A 21114-nucleotide genomic window follows, 5' to 3' on the forward strand; every position below is an offset into this window, starting at 1 on the left:
ACTTCCTACTCTCCCAGCTCCTTTAACCCCTACCCTCCCAGTCTCCCACTTCCTACTCTCCCATCTCCTTTAACCCCTACCCTCCCAGCCTCCCACTTCCTACTCTCCCATCTCCTTTAACCCCTACCCTCCCAGTCTCCCACTTCCTACTCTCCCATCTCCTTTAACCCCTACCCTCCCAGTCTCCCACTTCCTACTCTCCCAGCTCCTTTAACCCCTACCCTCCCAGTCTCCCACTTCCTACTCTCCCATCTCCTTTAACCCCTACCCTCCCAGCCTCCCACTTCCTACTCTCCCATCTCCTTTAACCCCTACCCTCCCAGCCTCCCACTTCCTACTCTCCCATCTCCTTTAACCCCTACCCTCCCAGCCTCCCACTTCCTACTCTCCCATCTCCTTTAACCCCTACCCTCCCAGTCTCCCACTTCCTACTCTCCCAGCTCCTTTAACCCCTACCCTCCCAGCCTCCCACTTCCTACTCTCCCATCTCCTTTAACCCCTACCCTCCCAGTCTCCCACTTCCTACTCTCCCAGCTCCTTTAACCCCTACCTTCCCAGCCTCCCACTTCCTACTCTCCCAGCTCCTTTAACCCCTACCCTCCCAGTCTCCCACTTCCTACTCTCCCAGCTCCTTTAACCCCTACCTTCCCAGTCTCCCACTTCCTACTCTCCCAGCTCCTTTAACCCCTACCCTCCCAGTCTCCCACTTCCTACTCTCCCAGCTCCTTTAACCCCTACCCTCCCAGTCTCCCACTTCCTACTCTCCCAGCTCCTTTAACCCCTACCCTCCCAGTCTCCCACTTCCTACTCTCCCATCTCCTTTAACCCCTACCCTCCCAGCCTCCCACTTCCTACTCTCCCAGCTCCTTTAACCCCTACCCTCCCAGTCTCCCACTTCCTACTCTCCCAGCTCCTTTAACCCCTACCCTCCCAGTCTCCCACTTCCTACTCTCCCAGCTCCTTTAACCCCTACCCTCCCAGTCTCCCACTTCCTACTCTCCCAGCTCCTTTAACCCCTACCCTCCCAGCCTCCCACTTCCTACTCTCCCAGCTCCTTTAACCCCTACCCTCCCAGCCTCCCACTTCCTACTCTCCCAGCTCCTTTAACCCCTACCCTCCCAGCCTCCCACTTCCTACTCTCCCAGCTCCTTTAACCCCTACCCTCCCAGTCTCCCACTTCCTACTCTCCCAGCTCCTTTAACCCCTACCCTCCCAGTCTCCCACTTCCTACTCTCCCAGCTCCTTTAACCCCTACCCTCCCAGCCTCCCACTTCCTACTCTCCCAGCTCCTTTAACCCCTACCCTCCCAGCCTCCCACTTCCTACTCTCCCAGCTCCTTTAACCCCTACCCTCCCAGCCTCCCACTTCCTACTCTCCCAGCTCCTTTAACCCCTACCCTCCCAGTCTCCCACTTCCTACTCTCCCAGCTCCTTTAACCCCTACCCTCCCAGTCTCCCACTTCCTACTCTCCCATCTCCTTTAACCCCTACCCTCCCAGTCTCCCACTTCCTACTCTCCCAGCTCCTTTAACCCCTACCCTCCCAGTCTCCCACTTCCTACTCTCCCAGCTCCTTTAACCCCTACCCTCCCAGCCTCCCACTTCCTACTCTCCCAGCTCCTTTAACCCCTACCCTCCCAGCCTCCCACTTCCTACTCTCCCATCTCCTTTAACCCCTACCCTCCCAGTCTCCCACTTCCTACTCTCCCATCTCCTTTAGCCCCTACCCTCCCAGTCTCCCACTTCCTACTCTCCCAGCTCCTTTAACCCCTACCCTCCCAGTCTCCCACTTCCTACTCTCCCATCTCCTTTAACCCCTACCCTCCCAGTCTCCCACTTCCTACTCTCCCATCTCCTTTAACCCCTACCCTCCCAGCCTCCCACTTCCTACTCTCCCAGCTCCTTTAACCCCTACCCTCCCAGTCTCCCACTTCCTACTCTCCCATCTCCTTTAACCCCTACCCTCCCAGCCTCCCACTTCCTACTCTCCCAGCTCCTTTAACCCCTACCCTCCCAGTCTCCCACTTCCTACTCTCCCATCTCCTTTAACCCCTACCCTCCCAGCCTCCCACTTCCTACTCTCCCAGCTCCTTTAACCCCTACCCTCCCAGCCTCCCACTTCCTACTCTCCCATCTCCTTTAACCCCTACCCTCCCAGTCTCCCACTTCCTACTCTCCCAGCTCCGTTAACCCCTACCTTCCCAGTCTCCCCCTCCCCTGTCTTACTCAGCCCCCATGCTGCAGGTGCAGACGAGAGGAGGAGGGATTCTACTGCAGTCTAGATTGAATCCAGACCACTACCCTCCTATGTCCTCTCTCAGACCACTTTTATAGCTGTCATAGACCATGCAGGAGCTCTTTTATATGTGCCCCTATGAATCTCATATACTTTCTCTACTCTATAGGCCCGCCACATATATTAATTTCCCTGTCCTTTTTTATCAGCAACATATGCAGCCTGTCTGTCACCAACAATGGTTTCCATGTGTGAAGCCTAAATAAACACCCTATTCCCTATATCTTGCACTACTTTTGACCAGAGCCCTATCGGTGACCCTATGGGCCCGGGTCAAAAGTAGTGCAGTATAAAGGGAATAGGATGCCATTTGGGACTGAGAGGCAGCAGCACTCACTCGCGCGTTGATGTGACGGCCGAGGCCATCGCCATCATCACACAGCCAGCAATAGGATGATCAAACCGCTCACCCCCAAAACATAAAAACCACTCTGTCTGCGTCCCTGCATGTCTGACCTGGGTTGCCTAGCGACGTGTAGTGAGCTCTGGAGCACCGTGGGGGTGGGGGGTGGGGGGGGGGTGCCAGTGCAGCCGGGGGTAGCCAGCCTGCCTCCTGAGCTCTTAGTAGGCACAGATGCAGCACCGCAGTGAATAAATACAGCATAGACACAAAGCTATTATGTGGGAACAGGAGCTGTGTGGATTAGTTAATCACCGTTCTGGACTGGCCACTGTTTTCGTCCCGAATGGCACCCTATTCCATATATGGTGCACTACTTTTGACCAGAGTCCATCAGACTACCTCTGCCAGGGTGTTAGCTAACAGCACGCTGAGGTATATTGGTCACGTCCACTCCAGTGCGAGTGGCGAATCAATCAGACATAGGGCCTGTCCCAAATGACACCCTATTCCCTATATAGTGCACTTTCTGGGGATCGTAGTACACTATATAGGGAACAGGGTGCCGTCTGGGACTCAGACTCATTCAAACAGACTGCTTCCCAGCTCTCCAGTCTCTCACAACACAACAAAGCCCTATGATTTGCATTGACTGGATGGATGATGGTGATTCATGATGGGGCTTTTGCGTGATTCGATAATATAAAGAGGGGTGTCCGTCTCAAGATCAGCTGTTATTGTATCCACCACCAGCTGGTTTCACATTAAGACGAGAGAATCAAAAGGAGTCTATGATTTTGGGGTCCCTGTGAGTGATGATCTGATGGCCTTTGATTCCAGTGCCGTTACATAACAACAACCGTGATGTTTCTTAGTCTGCAGGTTTGAGCAAAGTAGCTAGGCTCGTAACCGCTGCTAAACACATTGTGTTCTAAAGTATTTGAATGTTTCTGTGTGTTCTCTCGCTCTCCTCCTCTCTTTCTACTCCTCTCTCTCCTCTCTCTCGCTCTCCTCTCTTTACTCCTCTCGCTCTCTCTCGCTCTCTCTCTCTCTCTCTCTCTCTCTCGCTCTCTCTCTTTTCCTCCCTCTGTCTGTCTCTCCCTCTCACAGGAACGATTCCAAGTGAAGAACCCACCTCACACATACATCCAGAAGCTGAGGGGCTATCTGGACCCGGCCGTCACCAGGAAGGTGAGTGAGTGAGTGAGTGAGTGAGTGAGTGAGTGAGTGAGTGAGTGAGTGAGTGAGTGAGTGAGTGAGTGAGTGAGTGAGAGAGAGAGAGAGAGAGTGTGAAGAACCCACCTCACACATACATCCAGAAGCTGAGGGGCTATCTGGACCCGGCCGTCACCAGGAAGGTGAGTGTGTTGATTGTTCCCAACCAACTGTTCCTCAGCCTCTTCCTTCCCCTTTCAGCCAGCTCCACACCACCAGGATATCCCACCGGCCCTATGGCTGTGGAAAGAAGGCCCAGTGGCCCCGAGAAGTAGTGGACCCCTTGGAGTTAAAGGGACATTGCACTTTCAAATAAAAAAATGTGTCCGATGTTTTCAGACCTCTGAAGTAATGTCAAGATGAAACCACGACACACGACATCGGTAGCGTAGATCCAGCTACTGTATGTCTCCACCCCAAACCAATCCACCATCATCATGGGAAATAGGCATATAGGTCTGAAAACATCTGACAAAATGTCATTTGTGAGTGAAATGTCCCTTTAAACATGGCCTTGCAGAGCCTCACCATAGTTTAAAGGAGTGTTATGATATCATCCCCACAACGTTCTGGTGGTAGCAGTAGGGGAGGGAAACAGCCTGTACTGGCTGAGGCTGACTCTCTGGCCACAGAAGGGGAGTTTGGGGTGTGGGTTTGTTTTCTAAAGTGTCAGCCAACCTTCAGGCCTTGCCAATAAGGCAGAGTTTTGGCTCGCGGAGAGAGATAGTGCCGCTGTGAGAAGGGATGCGTCCGCAATGGCACCCTATTCCCTTTATAGTGCACTACTGTTGACCAGGGCCGGGAGGGTATATCGGGAAGTATATAGGGAATAGGGCGCTATTTGGGTCGCCGAGACGGCATCGTCTCTCTCTGTGATAAAAACAAATTAACTGAATGACTGCCAGAATAACAGCAAATTGTTCCAGATAATTGAATTACGCTGACTGACTGGAGTGAAAGTTTCAGAGCCACATTATACGCCACGGCAGCACGACGAGAGCGAGAGTTCAGATCTGTAGCTGGCGATGGATGTGACGACAGCGACGCAAATAGAATGTCTGTCTATGCTATCCTCTCCCCTGCTTAGCTGAGTTAGGCTAATGTTGAATTATTTACAACATTCACTTTTCATAGTGTTGAAAGTTTGTCCCTCGTCCCCTTCCCCGATAGAAAAGGCAAAGGGAATATGTTACGCAGCTTGTATTCTGGCACTCCTGCAATCCCTAGCTGCATTATTGGTGTAGTCTAAGTCTATCCCAAACGGCACCCTGTTTCCTTTCTAGTGCACTGCTTTTAACCAGATCCCCGTGGAGGTGCCATTTGGGACGCATACGTAGTACACTATTTTAATGATACCGAACAGGATTGAAAGATCAGCGTTTCTCCCTGGAGACGGAGATAAAGGAGAAGAAGAATGGGAGGAAGAAGAAGAAGGATGAAGAACCAAATAGGCGAGGAGAAGAGAGGAATAGAAACAGGGAACAGAGTAGATGGTGGATGAGAAGTGCTCATATTGTAGGCAGATGTAAGACTATGAGGATGAGTGTACTGTGGGATGGGGCAGGTTTGCTCGGCATCCCAAATTGCACCCTTATTTCCTATACTGTTGACCAGAGCCTAGTCAAAAGTAGGCACTATATAGGCAATAAGGTGCCATTTGGGACGCAGATATATTCAACTCATTAAATTGTCCCTGGCTTGTATTTGAGCTGCCGGGCCCTTTACACACACCGACCGTAGATCCATTCTTGTCCTGTGTGCTGTTACCGTGGTTTTACCGCCAGGAGAAAACGCTTGGGGGACTGAAGTGTATGACCTGACCTGCATGTGAATACACAACGTGACACAAGTGTTTGTGAGGAGCGGTCCCCCCCACTCTCTTTCTCACCCCCCCCCCTCTCTCTCTCTCTCTCTCGCTCTCTCTCTCTCTCTCTCGCTCTCTCTCTCTCTCGTCTCCAAACAAAAGCCCTGCGGCCTGTTGCGCCACAACTGTGAGGAGGAGGAGGAATAGAAAAAGCACAAGCGTGAGGGACGGGGCTCGCTAGCAGGCATTCATAGTCAACGCCCAGAAGGGCCAACGTTGATCACTATTAGTTCAGAGGAAGAAAACAATCTCCCTGATGACAGAGAGTGAAATCATTGCATCACCAATGACAGAGAGCGAGGAGGAGGCTCCCAGTATCCATATCCACCCAGTTTGTCTGAGGCCTTGCCTTCCCGTTCCATGCTGTGTCCATAGTGCATAGGGTTGGGACTAGAGCGCAATTTGGGATGCACCCTGTGTCTATCAGGGAGGAAGCAAACAGAGCTAGACGCAAGTGTTAGAAACACAGAGAGCGAGCGCGAGAGAGAGCAGTACAGGGACGTTCCCATTGCCAGGGCTTCTCTGGGCCCGTAGTACTGGGCTGGGGTGGCGGTGGTGTGTGTGTTTGGCCCATGTGGAGATGAGAAACAGAGTGTAATTGTATTAGGGAGGAGACCCTTTGTGTGGAAAGCAGAGCAAGTGCGAGGGCTACTGCGCAGACTCCTTGATGCCCCCCCCCCCCACACACACACACACACACAGTCACGTACACACATACACACACACACCACTCCTCACTAAGTACTACCAGCTGTTCTACCAGCACATATACAGAGAGAGCAGAGGAGAGAGGAAAAGAGAGGAGCGAGAGAGAGGACAGAGAGTAGGGGGATATAGAGGAGAGAGAGAGAGAGGACAGAGAGTAGGGGGATATAGAGGAGAGAGAGAGAGGACAGAGAGTAGGGGGATATAGAGGAGAGAGAGAGGACAGAGAGTAGGGGGGATATAGAGGAGAGAGAGAGAGGACAGAGAGTAGGGGGATATAGATGAGAGAGAGAGAGAGGACAGAGAGTAGGGGGATATAGAGGAGAGAGAGAGAGGACAGAGAGTAGGGGGATATAGAGGCGAGAGAGAGAGGACAGAGAGTAGGGGGATATAGAGGAGAGAGAGAGAGGACAGAGAGTAGGGGGATATAGAGGAGAGAGAGAGAGGACAGAGAGTAGGGGGGATATAGAGGAGAGAGAGAGAGGACAGAGAGTAGGGGGGATATAGAGGAGAGAGAGAGAGGACAGAGAGTAGGGGGATATAGAGGAGAGAGAGAGAGGACAGAGAGTAGGGGGGATATAGAGGAGAGAGAGAGAGAGGACAGAGAGTAGGGGGATATAGAGGCGAGAGAGAGAGGACAGAGAGTAGGGGGATATAGAGGATAGAGAGAGAGAGGACAGAGAGTAGGGGGATATAGAGGAGAGAGAGAGGACAGAGAGTAGGGGGATATAGAGGAGAGAGAGAGAGAGGACAGAGAGTAGGGGGATATAGAGGATAGAGAGAGAGAGGACAGAGAGTAGGGGGATATAGAGGATAGAGAGAGAGAGGACAGAGAGTAGGGGGATATAGAGGAGAGAGAGAGAGAGGACAGAGAGTAGGGGGGATATAGAGGAGAGAGAGAGAGAGGACAGAGAGTAGGGGGATATAGAGGAGAGAGAGAGAGGACAGAGAGTAGGGGGATATAGAGGAGAGAGAGAGAGAGGACAGAGAGTAGGGGGATATAGAGGCGAGAGAGAGAGGACAGAGAGTAGGGGGATATAGAGGAGAGAGAGAGAGGACAGAGAGTAGGGGGATATAGAGGAGAGAGAGAGAGGACAGAGAGTAGGGGGATATAGAGGAGAGAGAGAGAGAGGACAGAGAGTAGGGGGATATAGAGGCGAGAGAGAGCGAGAGAGCAGGGTGAAACAGAGGAGAGAAAGCAGGGAAAGGAAGCAGGGGTAAAAGGAGAGCGAGGGGAGAGAGCAGAGGGAAAGAGAAGAGAGCGATAGAGCAGGGAAAGAGAAAGGAGAGAGCAGAGAAAGCAGGGGGAAAGCGAGAGAAAGAGGTAGAGACTGGGGAGCTGTGCGCGCTCCAGAGGGGTCATCCTGGAAACAAATCAAAGGCTGATACATTCTTGTGAACTTTTTGGAATGGAAATCTTCCTCCTTGGCTGCCTATTGGCTGAGAGGAATGCACTGGGCCTGCATATGTAAAGCGGAGGCAATGACCTCCAGCTCTGGCTCTCCACAGAGGCACAAAGTGGCAATTGTTTGAGTCTGAAGAAAAGGGGGCTGAGCAGGAATGTAAAACCATAACTCTCTCTCTCTCTCTTTCCCCATCTCTCTCTCTTTCCCCCGCTCTCTCTCTTTCTCTTTCCCCATCTCTCTCTCTTTCTCTTTCCCCATCTCTCTCTCTTTCCCCCGCTCTCTCTCTTTCTCTTTCCCCGTCTCTCTCTCTCTTTCCCCCGTTCTCTCGCTTTCTCTTTCCCTGTCTCTCGCTCTATTTCCCCTGACTCTCTCTCTATTTCACCCTCTCTCTCAAATTCTCCCCTCTCTCTCACCCCCTACCGCTCTCTCACTTTCCCCCTCTCCCCTGGTGCAGGTTGCTGACCTCCGCAAGGGACACGATAACTCCTGTAGGAACATGGTATAAGCTGTACGCTAGAAGGAGCAGACAGTTTCTCACAGTTCTTCTCTACCAGGGCATGTGCTAAACGGCCCATACAGGCCTACGCTTCGATGTGAAAATAAACACGGGGGGGGGCCCAGGGATGTCTTTCCTCATCTGAGAGCAGCTCAGACCTGTTTTAATAAAGAGCTGGTGCCTCTCGCTTAAGGTCCGATTGTGACAGACGTTTTCAATAAAGATAGAGGACGACCATACTTGGGTCAGGGCTGCTAGACAAACAAAGGGAGTGAGGGCTAACATACTGTATGCAGGCCCTGGAGTCAGTAGCCACATCCCAAATGGCACCCTATCCCCTATATAGTGCACTACTTTTGACCAGAGCCCTATGGGTCTCTCCATGGACCCATTAGTAAGGCACTATAGGGAATAGGGTGCCATTTGGGATGCACCCCATGTGTAATAAATCCTTCCTTCAGCCATCGCAGTGCTACGTGTTTACACCCTGAGACAGACAGACAGACAGACAGACAGACAGACAGACAGACAGACAGACAGACAGACAGACAGACAGACCTGGACCTGTCACTTCCGTCATCTGGGAGCCCTCCTCCCATACACTACGGCTGTGTTTCAAATGGCACCCTAATCCCTATATGGTGCACTACTTTTGACCAGGGCCCATAAAAAAAAGAGTGTACTATATAGGGATAGAGTGCCATTTGGAATGCGCAGAAGATTCTATTGTTCCATAAGGAGGAACTGCCTTTTCTGGAGAACCAGGGAATGTATTGAAAGTTCCCAGAATTGTGCAGACCTATTCAAGACAAGAAAGCACACACATTCTCTCCAGGACATTTCCCTTTCGGAATGGCAGCGGTGGTGTCTGTTGTACGATTTCGGATTTATAACCCACTAGATCAGAGTGATGAAACGGTAATAATAATTCCCTTTCTTTTGCCCCCAGAAATTCCGACGGAGAGTGCAGGAGTCCACCCAAGTCCTGAGAGAACTGGAAATTTCGTTAAGGACAAATCACATAGGGTGGGTAGCAATTGATATGTGTGTGGATGTGAATGTGAAACTGATGCGTCCCAAATGGCGCCCTATTCCCTATGGGCCTGTTGAAAAGTGGTGCACTATAAAGGGAATGCCATTTGGGACGCATGCCAGCTCAGCTGTGGTCCCAGGGAGTAATGAAGCCAGGGTGCATGCTGGGAGCTATAGTCAGGATGAGGCAGGATAAGGGACTACAGCAGGATAAGGGACAGCAGGAAGCAGCGGGGCTGATGGGACTGGCCAAGGTCACTGGTGACACGGCAGGCACCACTGGCAGACAGCTGTGAGGGACAGGAAGACACGGGCTGCGTCCCAAATGGCACCCTATTCCCTACCTGGGCCCTGGTCAAAAGTAGGGCACTACATAGAGAAAGGGGTTCCATTCGGGACTCTGACGCAGAAAGGGGACCAGACAGCCACAGTTCTGTACCATGACAACACAACACACAGACCCCAGCTAGCCAGGCACTATAACACAACAACAGTTACAGGATCTCAGGGTCACAACAACACAACACACAGACCCCAGCTAGCCAGGCACTATAACACAACAACAGTTACAGGATCTCAGGGTCACAACAACACCACACACAGACCCCAGCTAGCCAGGCACTATAACACAACAACAGTTACAGGATCTCAGGGTCACAACAACACAACACACAGACCCCAGCTAGCCAGGCACTATAACACAACAACAGTTACAGGATCTCAGGGTCACAACAACACAACACACAGACCCCAGCTAGCCAGGCACTATAACACAACAACAGTTACAGGATCTCAACAACACCAACACAACACACACTTTCTCTCTCTCTCTCTCTCTCTCTCTCTCTCTCACACTCACTCACTCACTCACTCACTCACACACTCACTCACTCACAGACACACTGAACCACAAAACCGAGTCACGGTGGAGGAAGTCTGTCTCCCAAAACAAAGCCAGGAGGGGAGGCGTTGTTTACGTGGATTATCTCGTGCCTTGTTTTAGTGACCTTATGCCGCTAAACTAGATTACATTATTAATCGACCTAATCTAGATGAGATAATGAAGCATTATCTTTTCCCAGAGAGGGAGGGAGGGAGGGAGGCGGTTATAAAGAGGGGGAGGGCAGAAACCAGAAGAAATCTGTGTGATGACCAGTAGGCTACATAACAATCAGTCCTTTTCAGAGAAGACACATCTTGCGTCTACTGATAGCGGAGAAAGCCCTTTTCTCTGTAGCACCGAGCACAACACAGCCTTTCAATTGTTTTCACCTCGTTCAATTGTCGACAAGTTACATTGTCTTATTATGAATCTAACTGTTGCTGTTGTGGTCACGACTCGTGATTACCCGGTGCGTCGTTTAAGGTCAGGTCACACCTCCACACCTTCCACGCATCCCAAATGGCACCCTATTCCCTTTACGGTACATTACTATTAAGGGTCCCATGCCCTTAAAAGGAGCCCTTTTGTATTAGCAACACAAGTCAGAATGCAGCCACACCATAGTCAGACTGAGAGGCCCCGTTCATTAGGGCGCAATTCTGCTTAAGCCCTCCGTGTTTCAATCCGTTTTCGTCCCTTCAGTGCCTAATGAATGGGGCCCTGCTCTCAGACGAGCATGTCCCTTGTTAGTGATCGTCACAGTACTTCTAAAGGCCTGTCTGTGTGTCATGCGTGGTGCAATCACAGCCCGTTAAAGTAATTGGCCCCGCAAATAGACACGATGCTGGTGGAGTCGCTAATAAAGAAAGAGTGTGAGAAAGAGTGTGAGTGAGTCCTTTGCTCATAAATATGAGAGAGAGAGAGAGAGAGCGAGAGAGAGAGAGGAGTGGCTGTCATTAGTCAAACATGCTGTATTGTCTCTCAAAAAGACGTCTCTGTTTTCCGTCGCTGTCGAGCGCAGATGAAAGCTCCAGCATTCTGAATAGGTGGCCCACTCTTGCACTGGTGGCGGTGAGAAAGGTGGAAATGGTCTTTTGATCATTGTCAAGGCCCTCCCTGGTAGGGAGGAGAGGAGAAGAGAGGGGAGCTGCCTATGTGTCTTTTATATATGTGTGTGTGTGTGTGTGCGTGCGTGCGTGTTGCCGTATTCCACGGTACCACCAAGGCTTTGAAGTCCTCTAACCGGCTCATCGCTATTCCTCCCAGTGACTGATGGGAAGAGAGCGAGAGAAATGTGGGGGAAATCGAAAACATCTCTCTCTCTCTCTGGCTCTCTCTCTACCAGGACTTATCTCAAGCTTTTTATTATAGCTAGATCATGTGTCAGACCCTTAGCACTTGACGTGTATCTCAATGATCATATGGCTGAGTCCCAGACAGTTCTGTGTGTCGGAGGTTTGTTGTGTGTCTCACACTGCCGGGGTCCAACATACTGTTTGTGTGAGCCTAGTATTGTTCTTGGAATAACCCTGCGTGTTATTTCTCCTTCTAGGTGGGTGAGAGAATTCCTCAACGAAGAAAACAAAGGCCTAGATGTGCTGGTGGAGTATCTTTCCTTTGCGCAGTACGCTGTCACGTAAGTCCCCCTGGCTCTGTTCACCCTATAGATGGACCTCGTCTAGCGCGGGCCAGACAATGAGCAACAATGGCCCTTTTCTGCCTAATCAGTGATGCATTTCCTCCACAATGCTGCTACTGCTGCCTCGTTCTCAGAAACTCTGAGTCACCGGTCGAATGTGGTGACCGAACGGCTCCCGGGACACTGGCTGCATCCCATTCACTATATAGTGCACTACTTTTGACCAGAGCTCTATGGGACTCCCTATGGGCCCTGGTCAAAAAGTGGTGCACTACATAGGGAATAGCGATGACATTTGGGACGTGGACATTTGCTCTGTTTGGCATGTAGATTCTGTTCGTAGATAGCCTGATCACAAGGTTGCCATTCAGAGCCAATGGCATTTTTTACGTGACAGTTACATCTGAAATGTACGTTTGGACCGTATGTTACTATTCTGTCCAACGCGTATCAAATGGTTACCCCATCAATGAGTGTTTACCTTGATTCACTTGGTACAAGTTAGTCCCCTGCCTTTCCATTAGAAAATAGCCACATCTATTTGGGAATTATTGCCCTGCTGAAATCTGAAATAAGAGCATCTCCATAATGTTGCCCTTAAGCAGAATTTGTATACCCTTCTACCTACTGATAATGTGTTAAACAGACTAGGTCTGTGTCCCAAATGGCACTCTATACCCTATATAGTGCACTACTTTTACTACCTATGGGTCCTGGTCAAAACTAGTACACTGAAAGTGAATAAGTGGCCATTTGGGACACAGGCGTTGTCGGACTGTGATCAGAGACTACAGCGATGTATTACGATCTCTAAGTCTCCTGTCCTGTCCTGTCCTGTGTGTTCCTTCTCTCCAGGTTTGATGGCGACAGCGTGGAGAACAACCCGGAGAAGTTGGTGGACAAGCCCTGGAGCAGATCCATAGAGGACCTGCACGGGGGGAGTAACTTCCCGTCCCCCGTCAACGGGAACAGCATCTCCCGCGCCGGGCGACACTCCACGCTACGGTAAAGCACACGCCTCAATACCGTACCTAGGCTTGAAAAATGTGGATAACATCATAAAAATAAAAAAAAGAACTCCCAGATTTTCCAGTTATCCCAGTTTGACGTTTCCTAGAAGGAAGAGGGAATAAAGCACGACATCCGGATTCCTCCAACCATGATTTGTGGAAAACCTGGAGATTTTGGGAAAGTTGCCGGACTCTAACCCTACATTACAGGCTAGAAGCTACACCGCAATGACAACGTCGTCAGAATTCTGTATTTAAAACTTGATATGCTTGTGGTATCGATAAGGAATGGCTTGAAAAGTAATGATTGTGGTTCACTTAGTCTGGATTGTTATGGTTCCCTAATTTGATGCTCTGGGTTCGTTCACGTGGTTGTCACGAATTGGCTCGAGGCCCGTGACAAAAAGGGAGACAATGTGGAGATAAGGAATAACAAAAATAGATTTATTAACTGAAGTAACGTAAATACAATTAACAATGGTGTGTGTAGTCAGTAATCAGCAGTGTAAGGGAGTGGTTGCGTGCATAAATGTGATAATGAGGGGTGTTGAAAGGTGCCGACGCAAACAAACAAAAACAGCCACAACCAATATCTATCAGTGTCTGCATGGAGAGAGTCTCCTCAATGAACGGGGAAGAGGTGCATTTATCCTGGGTACACACCCGAGCCCAGGTGTGTCCCATTTCGCCGACGACCCTCCCGGCTACGCCCACCGACATCCTATTGAGGAAAACAAGAGCAAAGAGAAAGAATTCGCCAGACAGAGTGGGAGGGTCGTCACACGGTTGTATTTGACGGTTCTGAAAGCGCACACATTTCATGTGATGTCTGAAAAGGTCGTTTGTTGTGGTCATGAGGCCCTGAAGGCTTTAAATGGCTTAAGACATGTTTCAGTCTGGTACAGATTGGCAGGATGGGGGGGGGGGTGTTGTTTTTCCATGGATACGTTCCAAATGGCACCCTATTCCCTATGTGGTGAACTCCTTTTTTTGACCAGGGCCCACAGGGAATCCCATAGGGCTCTGGGCAAAAGCACTATCTAAGGAATAGGGTGCCATTTGGAACATATCCATGGAAAACAACACCCCCCCCCCATCCTGCCAATCTGTACCAGACTGAAACGTGTCTTAAGCCATTTAAAGCCTTCAGGGCCTCATGACCACAACAAACGGCCTTTTCAGACATCACATGAAATGTTATGGATTATGATATCTCTACCGCACATTGCTGACAATGGGGTTTTCATAGCTACTGAACATGCCGGAAATCCCCATTTTCTAACAATATCTTTTCCACAGGAATTTTACAAGTATGTTATGTGATGAATATGATATGAATGATACTCATTTTTTAGAATTTGGCCAACATTGAACATTGAAATTGTCCCCCTGCTTACGTTAAACCAGGTTCATCCAATTCTGCCTATTTCTGACTGTGTGTGTTAATCCCTGCTGTCGTTTCAATGATGTGCCAGAGTGTTATTCCCATTGACTTCTCACATAGACGGCTAATCCTTCTGTCTGACTGTGGGGTAACTCACAGGTTTTGCGAGAACCGTTTCACATGTCTTCTCAATCCCGACCAGAGGCGGCTGGTGGGTGGAGCTATAGGAGGACGGGCTCATTGTAATGGCTCGAATGGAATCGATGGAACAGTATCAAACATTCTTTCTATTTATTCCATTCCAGTCGTTACAATGAGCCCGTCCTCCTATAGTTCCTCCCACCAGCCTCCGCTGATCCCAACACTATCCTAATTCACATATGGTGGATTAAGCTGCATTCATTTTCAATTAATCTCAACTCACTACTCATGAGCTTCTTCTGTTAGGCTAGTGTGTGTGTCCCAAATGGCACCCTATTCCCTGTATAGTGCAAAACTTTGATAGGTAATAGGGTGCCATTTGGGATGCATCCAGTGTGTCAGTGTGCTGGCACGTATGTACAAGGGGCTGTGGGGCTACAGTGTTAAAACTCCTGTCTGTCAGAGTTTAGATCAAATGGAAGATCCTATAGGAGACTGAGGCTATGTCTGCGTCCCAAATGGCACCCTATTACCTATGTAGTGCACTACTTCTGTAGTAGTGCACTAGGGTGCCATTTAAGTGGCACCATACAGTGCATTCTGAAAGTATTCAGACCCCTTCCCCTTTTCCACATTTTGTTACATTACAGCCTTATACTAAAATGGATTAAATTATGTTTTTTCCTCATCTATCTACACACAATATCCCATAATGACAGTGAAAATGTTTTTTTAGACATTTTAGCAGATACCTTATTTAGATAAGAATTCAGAACCTTTGCTATGAGACTCGAAATTGAGCTCAGGTGCATCCTGTTTCCATTGTTCATCCTTGAGATGTTTCTACAACCTGATTGGAGTCCACCTGTGGTTAATTCAATTGATTGGACATGATTTGGAAAGGCACACACCTGTCTATATAAGGTCCCACAGTTGACAGTGCATGTCAGAGCAAAAACCAAGCCATGCGGTCAAAGGAATTGTCCGTAGAGCTCTGAGACAGGTTTGTGTCAAGGCACAGATCTGGGGAAGGGTACCAAAACATTTCTGCAGCATTGAAGGTCCCCAAGAACCCAGTGGCCTCCATCATCCTTAAAAGGAATACGTTTGGAACCACCAAGACTCTTCCTAGAGCTGGCCGCCCGGCCAAAATGAGCAAGGGCCTTGGTCAGAGAGGTGACCAAGAACCCGATAGTCACTCTGACAGAGCTCCAGAGTTCCTCTGGAGATGGGAGAACCTTCCAGAAGGACAACCATCTCTGCAGCACTCCACCAATCAGGCCTTTACGGTAGAGTGGCCAGACGGAAGCCACTCCTCAGTAAAAGGCACATGACAGCCCACTTGGAGTTTCCCAGAAGGTACCTAAAGGACTGAGAACATGAGAAACAAGATTATCTCATCTGATGAAACCAAGATTGAACTCTTTGGCCTGAATGCCAAGCGTCACATCTGGCACCGTCCCTACAGTGAAGCATGATGGTGGCAGCATCATACTGTGGGGATGTTTTTCAGCAGCAGGGACTGGGAGACTAGTCAGGATCAAGGGAAAGATGAATGGAGCAAAGTACAGAGAGATCCTTGATGAAAACCTGCTCCAGAGCGCTCAAGACCTCAGACTGGGGTGAAGGTTCACCTTCTAACAGGATAACAACCTTAAACACACAGTCAAGATAACGCAGGAGTGGCTTCGGGACAAGTCTCTGAATATCCTTGAGTGGCCCAGCCAGAGCCCGGACTTGAACCCGATGAAACATCTCTGGAGAGACCTGAAAATAGCTGTGCAGCGATGCTCCCCATCTAACCTGACAGAGCTTGAGATAATTTGCATTGAAGAATGGGAGAAATTCCCCAAATACAGGTGTGCCAAGCTTGTAGCGTCATATCCAAGAAGACTCGAGGCTGTAATCGCTGCCAAAGGTGCTTCAACAAAGTACTGAGTAAAGGGTCTAAATACTTATGTAAATGTGATATTTCTGTTCATTTTATTTGATTAATTTGCACACAAAAAATCTAAAAACCTGTTTTTGCTTTGTCATTATGGTGTATTGTGTGTAGATTGATGAGGGGAAAAAAACAATGTGCTGTATGTGAATGTGAGCTGTATGAAGGTGACAGCTGTGATGTTGACTGGTGTTCTGTCCTGGCCTTCGTCCTCTAGTCTCCTGCTCTGTGCTCCACTCTTCAGCAGCAGCAGGCAGGTCTACTTAAGGTGTTGCTCATGGTGCTGTCTGATAGTTCTAGATGCCCGCAGCACCCCCACCCCCCTCAAACCCCCCTGGCTCCCCTACCTACCTACCTGTCACATACTCGCACATACGCGCACACAGGCATTCACACACACACACACACACACACACCGGGGTTTCCGTGAGGAAAATTTGGCGCCGGACAACGTGACTGGCAAGATGTTATTTTACCTGGACATTTGAGAAATGTACCGGACATTCATATGCATTGGGTGCGTAACGCATTACGGCGTCCACCCACGGTGCTCAAAATCACATTTAGATTATTGTAATTCATTTTAACGGAATAGAAAATAGCCTGTAAAGTTGTAATAAAATAAAATAGAAGGATGCTCTTAAACCAAAATGACAGTTTTTATTGAAAAGCATAACGTTGCCCGTTGTGTCTTCATCCCTTCTATAAATCATAAATGAATATCATAATAAAAATAAATACAAAAATTTGCCTAGAAGAACTAGTCTCCTACACGACTTCAAAATATAATATTTGTATAATGTAATTTGCCAACGACCTGTCCTATAGGCTATTTGTATAAAACTTGTAAATTAATAAATAACAGAACACAGCTGTTTTCAAATAGGAGAATTAACATAGCAGGTTAGCAAAAAGAAATCTCTACTGAACAAAAATATAAGTGCAACATGCAACAATTTCAAAGATTTTACTCAGATTTATTGAAATAAATTCATTAGGCCCTAATCTATGGCGCGGATCAGAAAACAGTCAGTATCTGGTGTGAGCACCATTTTGCCTCATGCAGCACGACACATCTCCTTCGAGTTGATCAGGCTGTTTATTGTGGCCTGTGGAATGTCGTCCCACTCCTCTTCAATGGCTGTGCAACATTGTTGGATATTGGCGGGAAATGGAACAGGCTGTCGTACACGTCAACCCTGAGCATCCCAAACAAGCTCAGTGGGTGACATGTCTGGTGAGTGGGCAGGCCATGGAAGAACTGGTACATTATGTTCTACGCAACAGCTCTGGTGGACATTCCTGCTGTCAGCATGCCAATTCCACGCTCCCTCAAAACTTGAGACATCTGTGGCATTGTGTTGTGTGACAAACTGCACATTTTAAAGTGGCCTTTTATTTTCCCCAGCACAAGGTGCACCTGTGTAATGACCATGCTGTTTAATCAGCTTCTTGATATGCCACACCTGTCAGGTGGATGGATTATCTTGGCAAAGGAGAAATGCTCACGAATAGGGATGTAAACAAATTTGCGCACAACATTTGAGAGAAGTACGCTTTTTGTGTCAATCGAACATTTCTGGGGTCTTTTATTTCAGCTCATAAAACATGGATCCAACATTTTGCATTTATATTTTTTGTTCAGTGTACTTTCGACAAGCTGGATCCCTTCTAGCCATGACCGGGCCGGCCCGCCCCACTCCCACCGCGATTCAGCAACACAGCAGTGGAAAGAGTACACTCTAGGCAGCCACAAAATGAAGAAATGATCATGTTGGACAGTCAAATTTGATATTAATAAACAAAATTAGTTCGGGCTGGTTCATTGAGAGAAAGCTTAGTTTACAATGCTCCTGTGAAACTCGGCCCGCGCCGTACATTTACAAAAGCACTAGTTTCCAAAGCTCAAATTATACCTCACTCTCTTTACAGTTCTACTGGATGGTGTTAATAAATGTTCTGTTTATTGTAATTTGAACTACTGTGGGGTCGAGACTCGTCATGTGTGACATGTGGCTTATTGACAACTCTGTTTCCTACTATAAGCAGTTGGCTGCCTAGTGATTGCAACATTGTAATGTGAAAAGTCGGCGACGATTTCTTCGTTTCCAAGCGCTACTGAATAAGTTAAACTGAAGTGCACCAATTGCGCATGATACACACCATTACTCTAGTCTATCAATCCATTCCAAATCTTTATACTATACATGACACGGGCGGCATATGTTGATCTGGCCCAGGGCGGCAGCAGAACTGCTAGGACCGGGCCTGACCAACACAATCATTTGCCTCTTATTTACTTGCGTTTGCGGTGGACCTTGGCCTGCTCAAAGACAGCCGCTGCTGTTGGGAAGCCAACTCCTTGAGGCAGCTTGACGCACATCGGCCTCATTACTTGGTCCTTAAGAAGGCGTGATCATGAGGCTGTCTTCATTCCATTCTGGAGAAAGAATCACCTCTCGGCAGGCACGCTGGAAACAGAGATAATCGACACAATCTTCACCAATTTGGCCCAGCCAGGGTTCACTTAGCTGAAGTCCCTTATGAGGACCTCCACTGTTTTGCGTGAGTAAGAACAGAAACACATGCGACACTAATGTCCCAGCAGCTTGAGGATTTATTCGCCTATGAGGTATATTTGACTTTGACGTTGGAGCACATCCACTGGTATTTTCCATCAATGAATAAAAAGCACTATTTTACAATGGAATTCTTTTTTTCTCACAACAATTTGGACAGCAATTTTTTTTTTTCGGCCTAATAAAAATAAAAAGATTGGCCAAAAGCCGGTATTTACCAGCTAACAGAAACTCTGACACACACACATACACACACACACACACACTACCTGCTTCCATTACCAAGCTGTGGCCCAGTGTGTGAAGGGGAGCAAGGGGAAGTTAGGCCTATTTGTCCTGCTGCTACTAACCATATTGTGCTTACTGTAGAAATTAGATTTCTGTTCCCATTTAGAGCAAATGGCTGTTTGTACTGGCATTGTTTCTGGCCCCCTCTGTATATTGCTTGTTGTTAACTGGCTGTAAACCAAACCCTTCTGTACATTCTTTAGTTTCCTCCTAACACAGACTGACAAGGCAAGGTCTTTAACATTAGCAATATTAGTATTTATTCATTTTTCCAACATACAGAAACGTAGCTTTGTTGTAACAATTTCACCCCTTCCAAGTCAATCATTGTTGTCACTTTTCTGATGTCATATTAAGAATTCTATGTATTTTTCTGAAAACCTCACCGCACACTTGAAGGACACCAAGCTCTTTAAAATGCCCAAAGTGTTCTCAAGGACGATGGTATGTCTTCTGTTTTTCTTTCCCAGAGCTCCTTATTCAGTCTAGCCTACTGTAGTTTATAGTTGTGTTTGTCACCGTGTTGTTGTACTGTAGTGAGACGTGATTTAGAGTATAAGTGCGTCCCAAATGGCACCCTGTTCCCGTGTAGTGTACTATTTGGCCCTGGTCAAAAGTAGCACACTGTACAAAGAATAGGCTGCCAGCCTTAGACTAGTTAGCTGTAGTGTTGAAATAACACCCATAAAAGCATAGCTCGAAGCCTTTGGGGAACTTTCATTGGGCGGAAGTTGGTACGCCACCACCAGGCCTGTCAAAGCAAGCCTACCGTGCCCACATTGCAACAGGGTGAATGACTGTCTCCTTTTACTCATAGTCAAGTCATCTCACACATCATTCCATCTGTATGATTAAGAAACAATGTACTCTCAAGTCACTGGTGGCATCCCGAATGGCACCCTATTCCCAATGTGGTGCACTACGTTTGACCAGAGCCCTGGTAAAAAAGTAGTGCACTATGTAGGGAGTAGGGTGCCATTCAGCATACAGATCCTTTCCCTCAAATGTGTTACTCTACCTATTGTTCCCGCTGCCTGGTCGCAGGCTGAGGGCTGGAGATATTCTGGTGTAATGAGGGGAAAGAATACAAGAGCTTAGTTCTTGAAGAACACCGCCGTCGCCTGCTGGGTGAGGCAGCGTTCCAATTCTGTCACCGTCTCGTGAAGCGAGCTCATTTACACGAGGACACTTGTTTTTTTTTCTGTCACATGCACCTAAATAGAACAAAGAGCACACACACACACACACAAAGACAAACAAAGTCACGCATACACCCACTTACTGTTTTAGCTATTTTACATTTACTACACGCAGACGTCATAACTGCTTGCTGAATCGCTCACATCGCTGTAACCAGTGAGACGTGCCTGACCATGAAGACCAATCTGTGGTTCACTAGATTGTTTATACAACACACTCTGCCAATGCCATGACTAAAGACTGGCCCCAAGGCATCGGTGCTAACATGAGTCAGTGTTTGTGTGCATCGGTAGCCTCAAGGAACCTTTTCCCAGAACCACGGCTAGTAGTTAGAGCCTTGTGACAGCGCTGAAAATATCACGTCTTATGTCCCTGGCTGGACAGAGCTGATCTGCGCTGTACTGGGGCCGTGTTCAGTAGCACACACACATGCACGCACACACTTGGAACAAACACACACACACACTCTCGCTCTCAAGCACTCTCCTTTCGTTGTGAGAAAGGCGTCAGCGGGAAAGGCTCCCCTCTTTGGCGTTCTATCTCCACGAAGCCGGGCCTGGTCGCCGCCATGCATGGAAATGACTTGCTGCCGTTGTACTAGCTGCTAGTGATATCTTTGTGCGGTTCAATTCCCCGTTGGCCTCTGAGTAAGGCAGTAGATTACACAACTCTTTGTGCCCTAACAAGTTTAATTTC

The 21114-nt window shown here is 48.4% G+C and overlaps 1 protein-coding gene across 11 annotated transcripts in view; it reads left to right on the plus strand.

Moving 5' to 3' along the window:
• LOC106581828 (formin-like protein 2) overlaps positions 1-21114 on the plus strand; it is a 98065-nt gene that overhangs the window by 47063 nt on the left and 29888 nt on the right. For 7 of the 11 annotated variants that reach the window (XR_006761170.1, XR_001323177.2, XM_014164210.2 and 4 more), the window contains exons 3-7: positions 3745-3825; positions 9270-9346; positions 11788-11871; positions 12730-12879; positions 19618-19662. Coding sequence is in view for 9 of the 11 variants with exons in the window: in XM_014164210.2 (XP_014019685.1) it covers positions 3745-3825; positions 9270-9346; positions 11788-11871; positions 12730-12879; positions 19618-19662 (437 nt within the window). In the remaining 2 variants the exon portion in view is untranslated. The remainder of the gene's footprint in view (positions 1-3744; positions 3826-9269; positions 9347-11787; positions 11872-12729; positions 12880-19617; positions 19663-21114) is intronic. The other 4 variants (XM_014164213.2, XM_014164215.2, XM_045704437.1 and 1 more) reach the window with 1 other exon arrangement.

This window comes from Salmo salar, chromosome ssa21 (assembly GCF_905237065.1).
Source record: "Salmo salar chromosome ssa21, Ssal_v3.1, whole genome shotgun sequence".
Taxonomy (NCBI): Eukaryota; Metazoa; Chordata; class Actinopteri; order Salmoniformes; family Salmonidae; genus Salmo; species Salmo salar.